This window comes from Channa argus, chromosome 2 (assembly GCF_033026475.1).
Source record: "Channa argus isolate prfri chromosome 2, Channa argus male v1.0, whole genome shotgun sequence".
In the NCBI taxonomy this organism is placed as follows: Eukaryota; Metazoa; Chordata; class Actinopteri; order Anabantiformes; family Channidae; genus Channa; species Channa argus.
Window position 1 is genome coordinate 29,330,035 of NC_090198.1, and position 18,599 is coordinate 29,348,633.

The 18,599-nt window shown below is 41.5% G+C and overlaps 1 protein-coding gene across 10 annotated transcripts in view; it reads left to right on the plus strand.

Annotated features, from left to right (window-relative positions):
- crtc3 (CREB regulated transcription coactivator 3) overlaps positions 1–18,599 on the plus strand; it is a 37,048-nt gene that overhangs the window by 14,033 nt on the left and 4,416 nt on the right. For 3 of the 10 annotated variants that reach the window (XM_067490633.1, XM_067490584.1, XM_067490602.1), the window contains exons 5-11: positions 4,277–4,339; positions 6,181–6,284; positions 8,840–8,890; positions 8,979–9,064; positions 14,053–14,102; positions 15,007–15,227; positions 17,986–18,221. In XM_067490633.1, the coding sequence (XP_067346734.1) occupies positions 4,277–4,339; positions 6,181–6,284; positions 8,840–8,890; positions 8,979–9,064; positions 14,053–14,102; positions 15,007–15,227; positions 17,986–18,221 (811 nt within the window). Of the gene's footprint in view, positions 1–4,276; positions 4,340–4,366; positions 4,810–6,180; positions 6,285–8,839; positions 8,891–8,978; positions 9,065–14,052; positions 14,103–15,006; positions 15,228–17,985; positions 18,222–18,599 lie in introns of those variants that run through there. The other 7 variants (XM_067490592.1, XM_067490662.1, XM_067490624.1 and 4 more) reach the window with 5 other exon arrangements.

Below are 18,599 nucleotides of genomic sequence, written 5' to 3' on the forward strand. Positions count from 1 at the left end.
CTGCATTACCGCCAGTCAGCTTTGGAGAAGAGCCACAGAGCTATTTAACCGTTTCAGTGCACTAACTACCACACTATTGATCATCTATCTGTTGTACACTGAGCCTCTGAAGCACTTATGATGGGCATAGAGTAAACAACTTTAAAACAGCAATGAAACAGCGTATGCAGTAACCAGGCATTGCTTAAATAAAATACAGTTAAAAAAAAAAAAAGAAAATCTAAATCAGTGGGTCATTGCCAAAGATCATCAGGCGTAACAGAAATGCAGGGGAAGAGAGCTGTTCACATAGCCTTTAACCGCTCCATGAGCAGCCTGTCCAACTGATCCTATCGTTTCTCTGAATTTTATATTATGGGTGTCGTATGGGATTTTCCTCCTTTGGGGGATGAAGTAATTATTTCCCAGCTTTGATCATTTGTAGGAATTCTGGACAGGATTTTTGATATCCACCACCTGTCTCCTAGAGTTGTTCACATTAGAGGCCTGTCCTTGAGTATTGTGTGGGAAGAGATGTTCTTATAGGAATTTGGTTCCTGGGGTCAATGAAGCATCAGACCTGAATACAGCCCTGGAAGTGTCCCTTTAGAGACCATCTGCTTTAAGGTCAGATCCTCAATCCAGTCCCACGGCCTTCTCCTCTTCCATTCACCCATCTTTGGCCTGCTATTCCTGTACCAAGCTCTCTGGAGATGGCTTTGCAGAAAGGCAGTCAAAAGACTGGGTCTTAAATTTACTTCCTCTGCCTCTTTGGAAGTTGTACAGTCAAGATTCCTCTGTGGCTTTTCTTCCTTGTTAGTCTGAGTATCTTAGTTTTTGTTTTGTGTTTTGTTTTGTTTTGTTTTTAATAATAAAAACAAAACAAAACAGCTTGTGAAGATTCTTTTTTGTTTGTTTGGTTTTTTGTTTGTTTTTGTTTTTTGCTATCAGCTCACACCCCAAGCCCCCGTGTCCTAACCAATCCGACACTTTAGACTGTTGCTATAGACTGTACATGCACACAGCTACATAAAGTTGACCATTCTTGCAAAATATAAGTCTGCTTGCTCCAATCAGCTAGTGAGCTTTGAGCTATTTTGCAGTCACACGAGAAAAAAAGTCAACGTATCACAGTGTCAGAGGAGTTATTTTGTTTTTGAATAGATTAGATGGGCGTATCAAAGCTCATCTGCATTCCAGTCTACGTCACATTTCTAAATATAGCTTATTACACCCCTGACAGGTATAGTGGCCAAGTCAAATGATGTGTCTCATGTGGAAGTATTTCAGTTGTTCTTACACTGGTTACAAAATGTTGCAGTGCAGGTAAGGACACTGCCATATTAGACCCACCCGTGTAGTATGACTGGAGGCCTACAGGTCTTTATAAATGCCCTGGTTATAGTTAGTCCCTCCAATACGTCAACACGTGCTTCCAATTTGCAACCCAGAGAATGTGTTAGTTCATCTTTCTGGTTTAGAATTCTTTAAATCTGCTGCAATATGCATCTTAATGTGCAGAAGTACTTTCGAAGCATTCTGTGCCCCAGACCATCCAAACAGCACTGGTAGCAGTCCGGAGATATTTGCATCAAGGTTTTTGAGCAAGGCTTGCATATATAACCAATCCGAGACGTTCAATTATTTCTGCTAGAGTAGCTTTTATGGGCAGCGTGGTGAAGTAGTTAGTGCGACCATCTTGCAGCCCGTCTCCAGCCAGTTGTGGCTTTTCTGTGTAGAGTTTTCATGTTCTCCCTATGCTTGTGTGTGTTTTCGCTGGGTACTCTGATTTACTCCCATGGTCTAAAGACATGCAGGTTAGGTTCATTGGTTGCTCTAAAGTGCTCATAGGTGGGAATGTGAATGATTTTCTGTCGAGCAGCTGCCTCGGCTGGGTTTCAGGCTGTGGAAGCAGCTTGGCTCCACGACTCCGATCTACAGGAGCTGCAGAGGTCCAGAGAGGCTACAGAAGTGGAGGTTGTCCTCATCAACCCCCCACCAGGAGGTGTCAAGGCAGGTGATCTTGGACTAGGAGCAGTTCCTGGAAGAGAGGCAGAGTTCTGATAGGGTCTGGACCTGGCTTTGCAGTATGCAAAAGCTTTGGAATGCAAAAGGCTGCATCCGATGGCAGGGAGAGTTCCCATGGGCTCACACAGACCTGTGATTGCAAAGGAGATGGAGGCCATTTTTGTTAAGAACCTAACCTATGCTGCTGACATTCCGTAAAAGTTGTCAAGGAAACAACGGATGTCTCTCTGTTGGCCCTGAGATAGACTGGAGACCTGTCCAGTGTTGACCTTAACTCTCACCCAATGACAGCTGGGGTAGACTCCATCCCCCCCTGACCATAAATAGACGAAGTGGTTTAGATGGTGGATGGATAGAAAGCTTTCTTTCTCTCTTTCTTTTTGGAGCGTTCTCATTTATTGTACATTCATAATAATTACTACCTGAAGTGGCAGATCGTGGTGACGTGTAGCACAGCAGAGCAACAAAAGAGAAGGCTGTGCAGAGCAGAGGGGATTGATTTTGAGTCTCATATTTTCCCAACCTGTTGCAAATTGTGGTAGCTTTAAACTGTCTTCTAGAGAGGGCACCTGCCAAAATCTAAAATCTCAGTATTTCAGTTAAAGTTGTTCATTTTTTTGTGGTATAAGCTAAGTGACACGGCAAAGTGAAGCAGTACAGGACTACTCGCTGGAAATCCATCCATCTCTTCTCCTGCAAAGAGTCCAGGTCCAGAGAACATGGCAGTGTTTCTGGATCGTGTTCACATGTGGCTTCTTCTTTGCATGATACAGCTTTAACTTAATTTGTGGATTGCACGGTGAATCGTGTTCAGACAGTGATTTCTGGAAATGTTCCTGAGCCCATGCTGTGATGTCCAGTAGAAAATCAGGCCTGTTTTTAATGCAGTGCTGCCTGAAGATCACGCACATCCAGTTTTGACTTTGAATTTTTCTGAAATTGTTCCACAATTTTTAGATGCAATTTGTCACAGATGGTGAACCTCTGCCCACCTTTATGTTCCAGAGGCTCTGCCTCTCTGAAATGTTACTGACGTGCTGATAATTAACGTAATTAGTTGTCAAATGCTCCATTGATTTTGATTAGCAGCAATTACTTTTTCCAGCCTTTGTTGCCTCTGTTCCAACTTTATAGAGATGTGTTGCTGCCATCAAATTCAAAATGAGCTCATATTTTCCATGAAATGGTAAAATGTCTCACTTTCAACATCTAATGTGTTGTTTACATTCTATTGTGAATAAAATATGGGTTGAGGAGATTTGCAAATCATTAACTTCTGTTTTTATTTACGTTTACGCAGCCAAAATGTCTTTGAATTGCGGTTGTATGTTGAGACATTAAAAAACATAATTTCACTTACACATCTACATAAACTAAATAATTTATTCAGGTTAATGTCTTGGCTTCTTTACAACTTGTGTGATTTCTGCACTGTTTATGTTTGACTTGATCTACACTTGTCCTATTCAAAAGGAATGATGGCCAAACTACAGAATGTAATAAGATTTAAAGCTGTAATTAACGGCAAACATCCTTTAAACACAAGTACCACTATATATTTTTTCTAAGACACAATAAATATTTTTTTAATTAAAGCTAAAAAACAAGACCATTTTTTAGATATGTTTAGAGAAAGAAACACGATCACCAACATGGCTAAATAGACAGTGGTGTAGTCATTAATAGTCCATCTTGGATCCTCTGTGGAACAGTTTTATTTTTGTGATGGCTTTTATGTACTTCCAGTTCAAGGAAGACTCGAAACCCCCTTTTTTTGCTTGAACACTTTAAAAAAAAAAAAAAATCACTTATTTCCCTCACTTCATTGTTCATGTCGATGTTTGACAATGACTCTTCACATCAGCTTGTTCTCTCTGACCAGCCGTTCACCAGAGAGGTGGCTGTGTTGCACCATTTTTTTTCTCCCATTCGATATTGGAGAACCGCTTGTAAATACTTTCATAAATCTGGCTTTCCCTGTATTCATTTTTCTCATTAGCACCGTTTTTGTGTTTATGGATTTGTATTTTTTTCTGTTTTGAGGCTACTTTTAATTTGTCCACTTTTTCCCATTTTTCTCAAACATTAAAGGGTTTTGTGCCGTATCTAAGTGTTTTTCAGGGTCTTTTCTTTTTTCCAACACCTGCACCAAATATATGAAACTTTTTACTAAGGTATTTTCTCTTCTCTTAAACATTATGGCAGGAGGCAGGGGTCTCTGCTTTCACCCAGTAAATTTGTCTGTCATGCTTTTCCTCTGTTTTCAAAGGGAACAGCAGCCATGGACTGAGGAAAAACGGCCTGGGTTTAGGTTATTATCACAACTCAACAGGTGACCTTTGACCCCTCTATCTACGTCTTTCCCTCTCCCCCATTCTATCTTTACTGCTTTATCCCTCGCTGAAACACAGGCCAACAATTCTATTCTTTCTTTCTTCTTCTTTCTTTTCTTTTTTTTTTTTTTTTTGCAATTTGTTTGGCTACACAACATCCTGGTTCGTCTATTTTGTAAATCTCAGCCTGATATGTAACATCTAAATAATCCTCTCCTGTCTTCTTTCGAAGCGCTGAGTTACAAGGCTCAGATGAAGAGTCTTATGGTTTTTTTGTTTGTTTGTTTTTGTTTTTTTCATCTCTCCAGTTTGGTATTTCTGAAACATTAATCAACAGTTCCTCTCTTACTAACCCAGCTTTAGGACTCATGGCTCTTCCAGACATCACAGCTAACATCACAGCTCCTTATTTACATTTTCTTCCTCCTAGCCTCTTTACATCCATCTCCAAGGGTTGTATTTTGAAAATGTGAGTCGTTTAATATTAATGCAAGTGGAGTTTACACTTTCATTTGACTGCATGCGGGCAGTGGTATCAGTGCTTGGAATAAACACAGACAGGAGTTCTGATTACACACCCAAACCCTATATGTTAAAAAAAATCACACAACATTTGCTTGAAATGCCCATCAACCTATTTTTAAGGGGGAGACTTCTCCCCATAATGTGGAGAGGTGAGCTTATTTGCTGCCTTAGTAAGAAGTGTTTAAAAAGATCGAAGTCAATTCAGCTCTGTATGTTTAGCACCACGGCAGCTCTGTCACGTGCTTATAGCATGTAAGACTTAAAGCTGCTATTAATCACTAGTTTCAAGAGTCAGCAAGGTTTGCTCAGAGTTACAAATCTTCTTTGATAAACAAAAACAGGATGTCTGAGATTCTGAAAGGGCTGGCGGCTTGCCAGCTTTCGGCTTGATCTGTCATGGCCCTAAGAAAAGACATGGCTGTTGAAGCTTTTTCTGGCTAACATTGGGTGCAATTACTAAAAATATTAAACCGTCTATTCCCAGCCCTCCCAAATTGACATTGCACTTTCTGTTCTTGCTTTAAGACAAATGAGCACATTTTCCACAATGTCAGTTTTATTCTTTATGCATTGTCAAAAAAAAAGTTTAAGACAAGAAATCTTGAGAGAAAAAGACAAACCTGACGGCTTTACAAGCAGTAAATCTGCATAAACAAAAGTTAAGTGTGGTTTCAACTATTATTATACTACATGCGCAGCACAAAAAGCAGAGTAGGATGCCACATGAAAAAGCTGTTAAGGCTGACTGAAGAGCGCTAGAGAACGCTCAGGTACAATGGCACAGCAGACTTCAGGTTTGTGTGGGTTGTTTGTTCTGTTTGACTTTATACATGTTTAAAGTCGACATCTGTAAGTGTGCGAATTTACAGTCCATATTAAACCGCAAAAATAATACATTTTTTTAATAACCCTTCATAGCTGTAATATGAAATCTAATCCTGTCTGTTAAACTAAACATTTTATGTCATTTCTACTAAATTTAAAAATAGAATACAACCAATGTTGAGAAGTTTCCCAGATATTGTAACTGTCTCTGTGTTTTCCTGTATCAGTATAATTAGGGCTAACAAAGGACCAAGTGCTTAAGTGGTCTAAGTGGCCCATCACTGTGCCATAATGTGTTTTAATCAGAGTAATAAAAGTTTAGTCTTGTCAGGATGTATAAGGTCAGTGTGAGCCTGTAGATGAATGCAGCCTGTGTGGAGGCAGAGCAGGAAGCAGAATGACTCACCAAACTTACAGCCCTGAGAAATCCTCTGCCTCTGTCCAAGGTGCTGGAAACACTTTGCATAATTTTCCTCTTCCTCCTACACAGGACCAATTCAGACTCTGCTCTCCATACGAGCGCTATGAACCCAAACCCTCAGGACCCCTTTGGGATGAACCAGCAGATGGGTCGAGGTCCTCCTCAACGTAATGGTGAGAGTAAACATACAGAGCAATGGGTACTAACTTTCAAAAACAGCTTTGTCTTTCTGTGTCTGCTTAGCTGTGTTTTGGAATTGAACTGTTTTTTTTTTTTTTGTAAAAACTCAATCTAACTAACATTATATATATATAGTGAGCCAAAGTCATTTTGTCATGTGGGGGCTAAGCCTCTGTTCTTTAAGCATTTACAAATTCCCCATTTCTTTCATCTACCTTTTTTATGACAGGAAACATGTTCCTCAGTGTTTCCATAATAAGACAAATAAACCACTACAGCACGAGCCATTAGAAGGTGAAACCTTTGTAGTCAGTCTTGATCAGTGATTTCTAGCATAACTACATCTCCCATGAAATAAAACTACAAGTGCGACAGAGCAGATATTTGGTGAGTTCTGTTTAGCGGATAAGCAAAACTTCTGGATTCCCAGTCAGAACGTCTAAAGTTTCAGGGGGTATTCAACTGAAACGACCCATGACACAAACCTCAGTTTTAAAATCCAAGATGGCTGCTCCGCTCATCAACATGTGTGAAAGTTGTTGTCAAATAATGTGTATTAGCACTTTTGCTCTATACACACAGTACTCTCAGACTTCTATCTGTGGACAGTTCGCTTTGGGGTTTTTCATGTGATACTTTGTTATAAATTGCTCTGGCTAACCTGGTTTCAACTGGTATTCTAATGGTTTACCCGCCTTGGTCCTGGTCTTTCTGTCATTTTTCTAAACTATCATAATTATCTCGTAAGTCAGGTGGGATACTATCAAAAAGACTTCAAGCTGGATTTTTGTCAACGTTAATGTCAGAAATCTTGACTGGATTTTGAAAGTGGTTTTCATACTTCTGGAACTGCAACCTGTTCTATTTTGCTTTAGCTCTGTGTTAGGCTCATGTTTGGCTCTTCTGTCCAGCTGGACTACATCCTACAGGGTGGCAAAGTCAAACAAAGCATGAAAGGCCAAAAACGTTGACTGTTGCTGGAGTTTGAACTAACAGCCCTATAAATCTATCATAAGTCTTTAATCCTCATATCCTATACATAGATTGTATACATTATCTACAATAACACATTTACAATTATTTACACAATTATAACTACAATAATACAATTCCTGCTTCTACTTTGAGGTTGTGAGGGCAAAAGTCCAGTTCATACCCTCTCAGTCAGATACAGTATGCAGCTTGTTCCTATACTGGGCTCATGTCATAGTAATGATGCTAGTTTATGGTGTTTGTGTCTGGTCATTTATTAACAAAGAACACAGTCCATACAGCTGGCTGTTTTTCAGAGCCACCAGAAACCACCATCAGGCTGTTTGAAATGTTCCGTTTATACCTTTTGTGTTCGCTCCAGCAAAAAAAAAAAGAAGTCAAACAAATGTGAACATGTAATGTCTATTGTGCCCACATAACAGAAAAACATATGAGAACATTTCCAAACATAACTTGCATACCACAGAAACGTAATTCCAGCTTCAGGCACTGTGCATGATTACTTTATCGCCTCACTGCTGCCCTCTCAGGAGCACAAAGAGATGTGAATGCCCAGGGCCTCGCTGACACCTCAGTGTGTCAAGTGGTGTTGAGCCCTGGCTGAGTAAAGAAGCCTCTAACTAGGAATTACAGTTATGAGTCACAGTGCTAGGGTGGAAACATATAAAAAGGAGTTCAGCTATAGTCTTTCTGGTTTTGTTTCATTTCTGCCAGTGGTTGTCAGTGGAAAAGGAACATCATCAGTCAGTGGAGATCTAACTTTACCTTCTGATTGCCGGTACATTAAAGTCGTAGACCATGAAAGTTTTTTCCTAATCCTAAACATTTACAGCACCCATGCGCAGCACAACCTAAGTAATCCAGTCAGGGACACTTGCCAGCCATTTTCCGTTCCAGTTGTCCCATTTCCGTCCCAGTTGCGCTAATGTGAACAACATCAAGTAGACACCTTAGAAGGGGAGATCATTTTATTGTCCCATGTGTTCAGCAACTACAAAGCAGGAAGGAGAACGACTGGGTGGGCAATGGATCAAAGACCAATTTAAGAGAAGCAAAGTTAAATCTGAGGGATGAGGAGGCTAAAAAAGTTTCCTAATAAGCAACAGAGTGCACAGGAAATGTGTTGTTTAACCCGAGAGTCAGACACCAAATCAACAAAAGATAAAAAGAAATGAAAGACAATGGCATGTGCATCTGGCCTGGGGTCTACAGTTAAGCTAAAAAGAAAGAGGCTCTTTGTGGCACGAGAAAAACAATGGCTCTCTCTTTATGCCTCATCAGCCTGTGAACCCCCCCATCCAACTTCTTTCCTCCCTTTCCTCAACTTTGTGACTAATAACATGATGCCAGATGCCCAGCTGCTGTGTTTATGAAACTGCACAGTAATTGCAGACTGTATTCTGTAAGAGACTGATTGTTCCAGACATGCTGGGATAAATTAAACAGCTGGTTAATATTGAATCTCCTCTAATGTTTCTCTGCTTTTTTTTCTTTATTCTCCATCAACTATCCCTCTTCCCCCTTTTTATTCTTTGGTTGTTTGCTTCTCCTGGAGGCTGGCGTGCAGCTAGTGTAAATGAAGCAGAGGTAGACGGCTCTGGAGATGGTGAGAGTGACTTGTCGTTCAGTAATCACAACATTATTTACATTGTCATATGTACCAATGGCAGTGAAAGCAAACCTTCTTTCTGCAGTGTTCTCCTTCCCTACTCTGCCCAGTGATGAGAGTCTATTAGGGGTCAGTAAGCCCCTTCCCAAGCAGCTCTGGGAGGCCAAGAAGGTAAGACTGCTGCTTACTTTTTACTTCTATCAAGAATGCCATGCATCTGGAAGCACATTGTCCTCGCTGCATTGTCGTCATCATGACAATAAAAACAAATGATCACTGACAAGTTTTATCAATCCTGTCTATTCATCTGTCCATGTATCTATCTAGAGAATGGTCACTGTGTCAGATGATATGATAGCGATGTCCTAAATTTCTGCAGCTTAGCCAGAACATGACAGACTATGTGGTGAAATGGTCTTTTTTTTTTTGTGCGTGACAGTGAAAACGGGGCGGGATAGGTCCGACACAGATTTCTTGCTTTAGGAAAGTCAACGACTTTATTTATCATCTAGAAAATTGTTTTTTGTCATGGCAGATGAGAAAAGGGGGGAAAAAAAATCATTTTTTCATACAAAAAATTATCATACCAAAAAAAATGCAATTCAAAGTCCATGATGCTCAATACCTATTTTTATAAGAGAGAAAAAAGCTTTAAATAATGAAAATGCATTACTGTTAAACAACATAACATTTTGCTCAAAAAGTAAATAAAAAAAAAAAAAATCACTTTTTATTGCGGTGTAGCATCTCCACTATGCCTCTGAAAAGATCAGTTGGCTCAGTGTCCGTGTCTGGTTGTCTACTTTACACCCATCTGGTAAATCGTAAATGGTCTGTTTAGTGTATAAAGCAGCTTCATCTAAAGCACTTTACCATGTTGCTTCATATTCACCTTTTCACACACACACACACACACACACACACACTGATGACAGTAGCTGACATCGCTAACAACTTGCCTTGTAGTGTCTTGCCCAGAGTATTTCTTTACAGAGTATTTCTTTACAGAGTATTTCTTGTGAGAACTTGTGAGATCTTACATCTCGCACCTTTGATCAGCTACATGACACCATAACCCGACAGCAGAGCACGTGTCGTAAGGCTGTTCACATTGTTGCTGTGGGCCACCATGCTGATTTAAAGAAAGTGCTCACAAAATCAGCATGTTAAGTGCCACTGGGGAAACAAATGAATTGGACAAGACCTACTCTTACATCAAACAGGGCTTTGGGGCTAACAAGCTGTCAGATCTGGGAATATCTCACTCCATCTGCCTCTGGATCATGGGGCTGGATGCTGAGCCTGCTATTCAACATCTCCTACAGATGCGACTGTACCGCCGCCCATGGCAACAACCGCATAATGAAGTTTGCCCATAACACCACAGTAGTGGGGCTCATGTCTGGTGCGAACGTGTACCGGACAAGTCAGACGGGCTGTCTGTATGGTGAGCAAACGACAACCTGGTCCTGAACGCCACCAAAACCAAAAAGCCGATCATAGACTATAGGAGGAACGAATCCGGCCTCTGTACTCGAGTAGGGAATGTGTGGAGAGGGTTTCAGCTTTCTGGTTTCCACATACAGGACGACCTGACCTGGATTGTCGACACCATTGCTGCAGTCAAGAAGGCACAGCAAAGACTGCACTTCCCAAGTATAATCAGGAATAATCACATCAGACAAAAACTGCTTTTGTCCGTATCGCTACTCCATAGAGAGCATTCTGACCTACTGCATCTGTGTGTGCTTTTTTAGTTGCAAAGCTGCAGATAGGAAAGACTTCCAGAGAGTCATCACCGTGGCCTAGAATCATCTATCTGTACAAGGAGTGTGCAGGACATTCTCAGTGAGCCATCCTGGTCACTTTCTCTTTTATATTGCTCCCATCAGGGATTGTGTAAACTCAAATATTTGTCAAGTACTTACCAGATAGTGGCATTTTGTGTATGTGGTACACATTGTTGTTAAGTTTTTTTTTTTAGTTCATTTCTACATTTTTATTTTATCTGACTATTGATTACTAACTAAGAGCATTCTATTCTGTTCTGTTCCATCATCTGTTAGAGCCTAATGAAAACCACAGAGCTAACACAGCAACCTAACACACACAGCACACGCAACTCAAATGCAAATTATCTCCAAACATGACTTTTGGATTATTTCTTTATGACGAAGGTCAGTGTCCGACTCACGTCGGGATTCAGACTCAGAGTCTTTCACGTAAGTCATTATTTGAAGAGGCGTAGCGTGGCCATTTGGGCAAATTTGTATGGGTCCTTGCTGGTTTAGTCATATGACTGCAGGGTATCAAAGACTTTGTAAGATCTGAATTAGTCATGGGTAACTGATTCGGTAAAGGATGGTTCAGATTATAATGAAAAGCATTGGATAAAACAGACTTTCCTTTCCCCAGAATCTACTCCTCCGTTGTTTCAAATTTAAGTTGACACAAAGTGTTCAAAGTTGAGACCTTTATTCACTCTACAACAAACAGCATGGCCTGTGCTTTGCTACGGTTATATAAATATGTATCAGATGAAATGTTTGTACGTATAAGTGTGATATAGGTGCATCAGATTAACCTCGCTTGAGCTGTAAGGTTTATTTATTAGTTACCATTTGTTTTTCAGTTACATGATTCATCATGCATCGTTTAGAATAGCGCCGGTCGGACGGCAGCTTGTTACAGCAGCTCTTCAGCAGTTTTTTTTTTTGCTTAGCTTTTTGCTTATCTAGTGCTGTTTTATTTAGTTTCAGTTTCATTTTTAATAGTTTTGAGCTGAATAGTTGTTACTGAGAGGACTTCTGCAGGCGCAACATCGGAGACAGACAGACCTTGTTTACTCTCGACAGGAGCTCCTAGACTTTGCTCTGGTCTCCAAACATTTAGGGAGGAGACACAACATTCCGGCTGAATTACTATGACAGAGACCACAGGGGGGATGAGAGCTGGCATGGAGGGCGAGAGGCTTATAAACAGACTCCACCGTCTGTTACTATGGGGAGCTTTCGCTCTATGAACAACAAGATGGAAGAGCTTGAGACCCTCATCAGGAGCCGGAAAGCATACCGGGAGAACAGCCTCAGAGATGCCAACGCAAGCAGTAAGTGGAAAGGTGATAGGCTTGCTCTGCTTGTTGATAACAAATGGTGTAACCCTGGGCTTGCTACGATCAAGGAGAGAGGATCTGTGATGAGAACATTGAAGCCTTATCAGTTACTTTGAGGCCATTTTACTTGGCGCGGACGTTCTCTGGTCATCGCCGTTGTTGTTTAAATTCCGCCATCGACACACACTGTATCTACCTGTGAGGTTGTTCACGCAACTATCACGAGACTACAAACAAGGTATTCGGATTCTTTCATCCTCCTATCTGGACTTTGTAACCATGTCTTCCTCTCCAAGACACTGTCCACCTTCAAAGAGTTTGTGGACAGCGGATAGATAAGACCCTGGATCTTCTGTATGCTAATGTGAGAGAGTCCTACAAAACCATGGCACTGCCTCCCCGTGGTGGATCTGACCACAGTCTGGTTCACCTCTTTTCCAGCTACACTGCTGCAGTTAGGCCACTACCAGGACTGTAAAATGCTGGAACCAGGAAGCAGAAGAATTCCTGCAGAACTGCCTGGAGCTCACAGACTGGGATGTTTTCTGAGAGTCCCATCTACTGGCAGCATTTTTTTATCACATCAGTTTCTGTTCTGGGTAAAAGGATTCTATGCTTCCCCAACAACAAACCATGGGTTACTAGCATTTTTAAAGAAAAAAGGCCTAGAGGGAGGGTCAGACCAAACGCGCACTGCATAAAGACCTGAGGGTGAAGACTGAGGAGTTGAATAAAGCTTACAGACAGAAACTGGAACACCAGCTGCAGCAGAATGGTGTAAAGCAGGTCTGGTCAGGCATGAAAAAGATTGTAGGTCTCGATTGAAATGGGGGGCCACTGCCCAATGGAGACCAGTGCCAGGCTGATGGCATGAATGCCTTTTTCCACTCTTTCAACAGCTCGTCCTCTTCTGGTCAGCTGCCTGTGGTGCATAACCGGCTTGTCCCCTTTTTTGTCTTCACAACCTACACATCGGAGCTCCAGTACAATTCAGACGCTTGCCTGCTTCAGAAATTTTCTGATAATTCAGCAGTTGTCGGTGGTATCAGAGGAGGAGTATAGTGGACTTTGTTAAGTGGTGCAACATTAATCACCTCCAGCCTAACATCTCCAAAAACTAAGGAAACGGTGATTTCCGGAGAAGAAGGCTTAACACCGACTCCAGTCACCATTCAAGGCACGCAGGTGGAGGCTGTCCACAAAGGGTCAAAGCAGACTGTACTTTCTGAGAAGGCTAAACCCATTAAATATTTGCAGACCTATGCTGTGCACCTTTAATCAGACTGTGGTGGCCAGTGCGCTGTTCTTTGGTGTGGTTTGCTGGGGGCAGGGGGCTCGCTCTATGGACAGAAACAGACTGAGCAAACTGATAAAGAGAGCGAGCTCCACCATTGGGCCTGAGCTGGACTACATTCAGCCAGTACCTGAGCTGAGGATGCTCAGAAAACTGAGTAACGAGTTTCACCCACTGCAGGACCTGGAGCTCTTCCTGCCAGCAGCCATCAGACTCATTAATAAACAATTAAAAACTCCACATTGCACATGTTACATTGATCATTTGCAGGAATATTGCCATTTTGGGGTTTTATTGCTATTTTTGTTGCCATTTTTATCTTTTTGTTTGTTCTAGTGGGCCGCTGCAACAAATTAATTTCCTGCAAAGGACCCAGAAAGTATTATTCTATTCTAATTCCCAGTGTCTCATTTTTAAATTACGTCTACTCAACAAAGTAGGAGCTTTCATTGTTTTTGCAGTGAAAAGCACTGCTGTCTTTATCTCACAGCACTGTTGGTCTGCTCCATCACACATAGACAACAAATGGAGGTTTACAGTAACCACTACAGTGCTATCAGTCTCTGACCAGTGCACCTAGACCATCCATAAAACTAACGAAAAGGTCTGAATTAACATCAGAATCTAGAATAAATTTTCAGCTGGTTGAGGTAGAACCTGAATAAATGGTAAGGGTCTATGTTTCTTGGGAAGGTGTCTCAATTTACAGCATACAATAATTATTTTTTCTTTTCCCTTGTGTCTCTGTTTCAGGTTCAGTCTCTGGCATCAAGGGCTGACCCCCGTGAAGTGCCTGGAATTAAGTATGTACTCAATCCTTATTCTTAAATTTAAAAAAAATTCTTTAATGGCACCGTACGCACATCCTTAATTAGCAGATTCTGTTATTTATAAGATGCAGGTTTCTACTGACAGTAGCTATTGCAAATGGTCATCAGAAACGGTGAAATGCCACACATTCCCCTCTGTCAGACAGGATTTCTGTTTTCCTACTCGCACCTTGAACCCTGGTAACGATCCCATTGTGTGGGCATTGGTTGGCAACAGTTAGTGATAAGTTGATTGTCTTCCCATCGCAGCCTGTTGTGTCATGTCACCATATAGAAACAAACGGATGTCGGTTTCTGCTAGAAGTTCAGTAGCAGCAGTTTTTCTCTTTTATGTTGCGAGTAGAATAATCAGCCATAATTGGAGTTCATTTTATTGTACAGACAGCAGTTCAGTCTTCGGAGAAAATATTAAAAAACAAGATGATTCATCTCAAGGGTTTGATTGTGATATTATAAAATTGTTGCAAATTAAAGATTTAACCAAATGATAAATAGCACAACACTATGACACTCGCCACACTGCTTTGTTCCTTTCATTCTTTTTCTGTCAGAGAGAGACACACTTAGTGATTGCGGAGGCAAACGTTTGTTAATTGTTTTGTGTTGTGCCAGTTTGTGTGTGTGTGGACAGACAACAATGAGTCACAGTCGCTGCTCATATGCTGTTAACGCAGCATATGAGTGGAAATGGAAATTAGAGAAATCATCAAGGAAATGAAGAGTGGGTGAATTAAAAAAAGTCAAAGAAAAATAGTTTCAATTTGAGATGCCAATAAAAGCACATTTAATGACCAGAAATTCAATTACAGACATTATTTACATTATTTCAAATAAGATAAGTTTTCTTCCTGTGTACCTCCACGTCCCCTCTCTGCAGTATATTTCCATCTCCAGAGCAGAACCCTGGTCTGTCCCACTACCAGGGCTCGTTGAATACCAGCGGCTCCCTGCCCGACCTCAGCAACCTGCACTTCCCCTCTCCCCTCTCCACCCCTCTGGACCCTGAAGACAGCGGAGGATATGTCAACCTCAGTGGGGGCAGCAGCACCGGAAACCTCCCGGCCGCTATGATGCATCTTGGCATTGGCAACTCACAGGGTGGGTGAAGTGTGTGTGTGTGTGCGTGTGTGCGTAGTTCCAAAGTTGTTGGTTTTTTTTACCGAAGCAATGTCTCGTTACAGATTGATTCCGAGTTTACTTTTTATGTTTTTAATAATAGTGAAATTGAGCAAGGAGGTAATACAACGCATTGTGTGATGTTTTAAGGTAAGTTATAGTCTTACGACTTTTTCAGTGCATTTTGTAGTTAAGAATACTTTGGAAACATTATTAGACATTAGGAATCCAGGAACAGTAAATTTACATTACATTTACGCTTTCATCCAAAGCGACTTACAAGTGAGGTACAAGGCAGCAAAACTCAAAAAAAGTCAAGGAGAAAAACATTAAAGCAAAGTCTTATGAGAAAAATGTTCAAAGTTCACGAGATGCAAGTGCGAGAAAGAGCATAGAAGTAGTTTTTGTTTTTTATAAATTTAAGTGCATAGGAAGATGCAGAAGAGTTCTGTTTTCAGCAGTTTTCTGAATATTGTGAGTGAGTTTGCTGAGCGTGCAGAGTTTTGTAGCTCATTCCACCATCGTGGGATCAACAACAAAACATCAAGCAGGTTGGTAGAACTAGAACCTGCACACTGGAAAATACACAGCTCCAAAGCCGGGGGACACGCGGAGAGAGGGACAGAGAGAGGGAGACAGAAGGAGAAAGACGCAAAGTTAATGTCATACAGTGGTGACAAATAAATGTGGGGAGAGAGGAGAGGAGCTCAGTGCATCAGGGGGTGGGTCCCCCAGCAGTCGAAAGCCCCTTTCAGACATGCACTGGAATTCAGACAATATCCAGACTTTCTCTGGAGGGGGTGTATGTGTGAACGCTAACGCCCTGATATTACTCTGATTTTATCCAGCTGCTGCCAAGTGCAATCTCTGCATTATCTCCAACCGATCTCATTTGTGAATAAGAGAAATAATTCTCCGGGGGGATTCACCATGAGTGAGTGGGCCTGTTGATGAAGTCCATCTCCTGCGACTGCCGCAAAACTGGCCAAGTACAAACACCTGAAGGTGAAGAACTCATTAATTCATACGAACACAAAAACAAAGTCGAACTGGAAGGACAAGGACATTTTTGGACTCCTGTGTGTAAGGACACACCTGGAAGGAGCAGCACGAGACTCTGTGGTATACGACCAGATTACAAAGCAAAACTCTTGTCCCTTCCGCAGCTTTGTTTTTGCGTCATGTCCTGCCCCCTGCTCGTGCCCAAGCATCACTCCTTGCCCAGTTAGAGTATTTCTTCGCAAGTGATGAAGCATCTGTCTCCCAATGTTTGCTACATGTCTGAAAGGAAAAGTCCTTTTTGTCTAAAACAGGCTTAAGCCTAAAGCAGAATGACAACAAGCTTTACCAGGATTTGTGAGGACAAACAATTATGTACAGATGATGCTATGCTAACCCACGGGGGTCTTATTAGACCATATTTGTTTCATATTAAATAGAAGCTGGATTCATTTCTTAGCCCAGATCCCCTAAAGCTTAATGTGTATCATGTATCATGTAACATGACAAAGGAGGAAGGAGACGACTTGTTAATGTGTTGACCACTTCACCAATGATTCCTACTAGTTTAATGGTAAAAGGTTTAGTACAAGACTGCTGACATGTTCTCTCTCTCATCTGGCATCTGAACACGATGACCTGAGTCAAGATATTGGTGTGTATCAGCTCAGCCAATGATTTGATATTTATGCCAATAAAAAGCGTATTTATTTTTTTAGTGCTGATTCACAGACCTGTTTATTGCACTAGACAATAAAACGTAGCACAGTGGTTTGCAGCACGCACAGACGCACAGACGCACAGACGCACAGACGGGGTCGTACATCACTGAAAATGGTTTCCAGGAGCAGTTTGTGGTAAACACGTTACAAAGCGATCTACCAGGAATACACACGTGTACCTTGCTGGATGACGTCTCGTTGCAGAAAAAGGAAAAGCTGATCCAACTTTTGTCCACAAGTGTGTTGCTTCTCTGAAGGCCGCTGCCTGCTGCTACTGTATAAACACAGTCCTCTATTGAAATGAATCTGAAAGACTAAGGTTTTTTTTTTTTTTTTTTTTTACAAATAGCGAAACGGTCTGTTGCCTAGCAACAAAATTCTAATCACTCCCCCTCTTGCTCTTCGTTTTTGGGAGTTTTAAGGTTTTATCGTCGTTAGTTCTAGCATCAGACTTAAAGTTGAGCACCACCGCTCCAGTGGTTTGAACGGGTTCAAGGTTTTTTTCTTGCAGTGGCCGACAGCACATTATTAGGAACAGGTCATTGAATGGTCTCTCTGTCTCCAACTTCCTCCCTCTGAGCTCTGCTGCCTCATCTGATCACACCCACCACTGCTCCCTCTCATTCTTTCCTCTCTCTATTTTGTGTGTGTGTCCGAGCTCCCATGTCGATCACAGTTCAGCTTGGCTGAGCAGCAAAGTGACAGGGAAACTTTGACCCTGTTTTGTCTCGCTACAATCAGCTCTTTTGTTTTCCCTTCGTTTCCCTCTGTCCTCTCATTTTCCTTTTCCTCAGCTCGCTGTACTTCTCTCCTTCTGGTCACACAATAAGGTCTAGTGTTTTGTGTTGGAGACTGGAGAGCATGCTGGAAAATCAAGTACAAGCTACATCATAACTTCCACATGTTGTGCTTTATTTTTAAGGCCCCAACTGCCTTATTGGTTTATGCCCTGATACTTTTCAAATCTGTCATTTGGATGGTAATTTCTTGGCTCATGTCTTGGTAATTTGTCCCCGCAGGTCTTTCTTCCTCTCTGAGCAATCCTTCGATCCAAGCATCCCTCAGCAACTGCCAGCTGCAGTCGTCACTCAGCAATCCCTCCATCAACTCATCTCTGCGTCTGTCCAGCAACTCACCGCGGCGGCGTCCCGCTCCCATCAGCCCCCTCACCCTTTCTCCTGGCACAGAGCAGCGCAGGGGTCTGGCCAAGCAGCTATCCCCCACCATGTCCCCCTCACTGTCCCCCATTACACAGGTAGACATTTCTCACACTAAAGGTTTCACATTCCCCCTTAGAACTGGAGTGTTTTTCTATTTTGTAGTGCACTGAAATGACCAAAACAAAACTTCACAAGGCTAAAACTTGGAAACTGTGCAATAAAGTACATAGAATAAATGTGATCTGTTTGTTTTTCAGTGCATTTTTTAAGAAGAACCTCTACTTTTTTCAACATTTTGAAAAGATTTGTAAAGCTGTAAAAATGTAAAGATTTGTTAAAAAATAAAATCCAAACCAAGTTAGCATTTCTGCAAAGATACATGTAAAACTCATTCATTTGTTTTATTCTCTTATTTATGATGTTAATGTGCACAATCAGACTAAATAAATCTCTAGCTCCAATTCTCGCTTAAC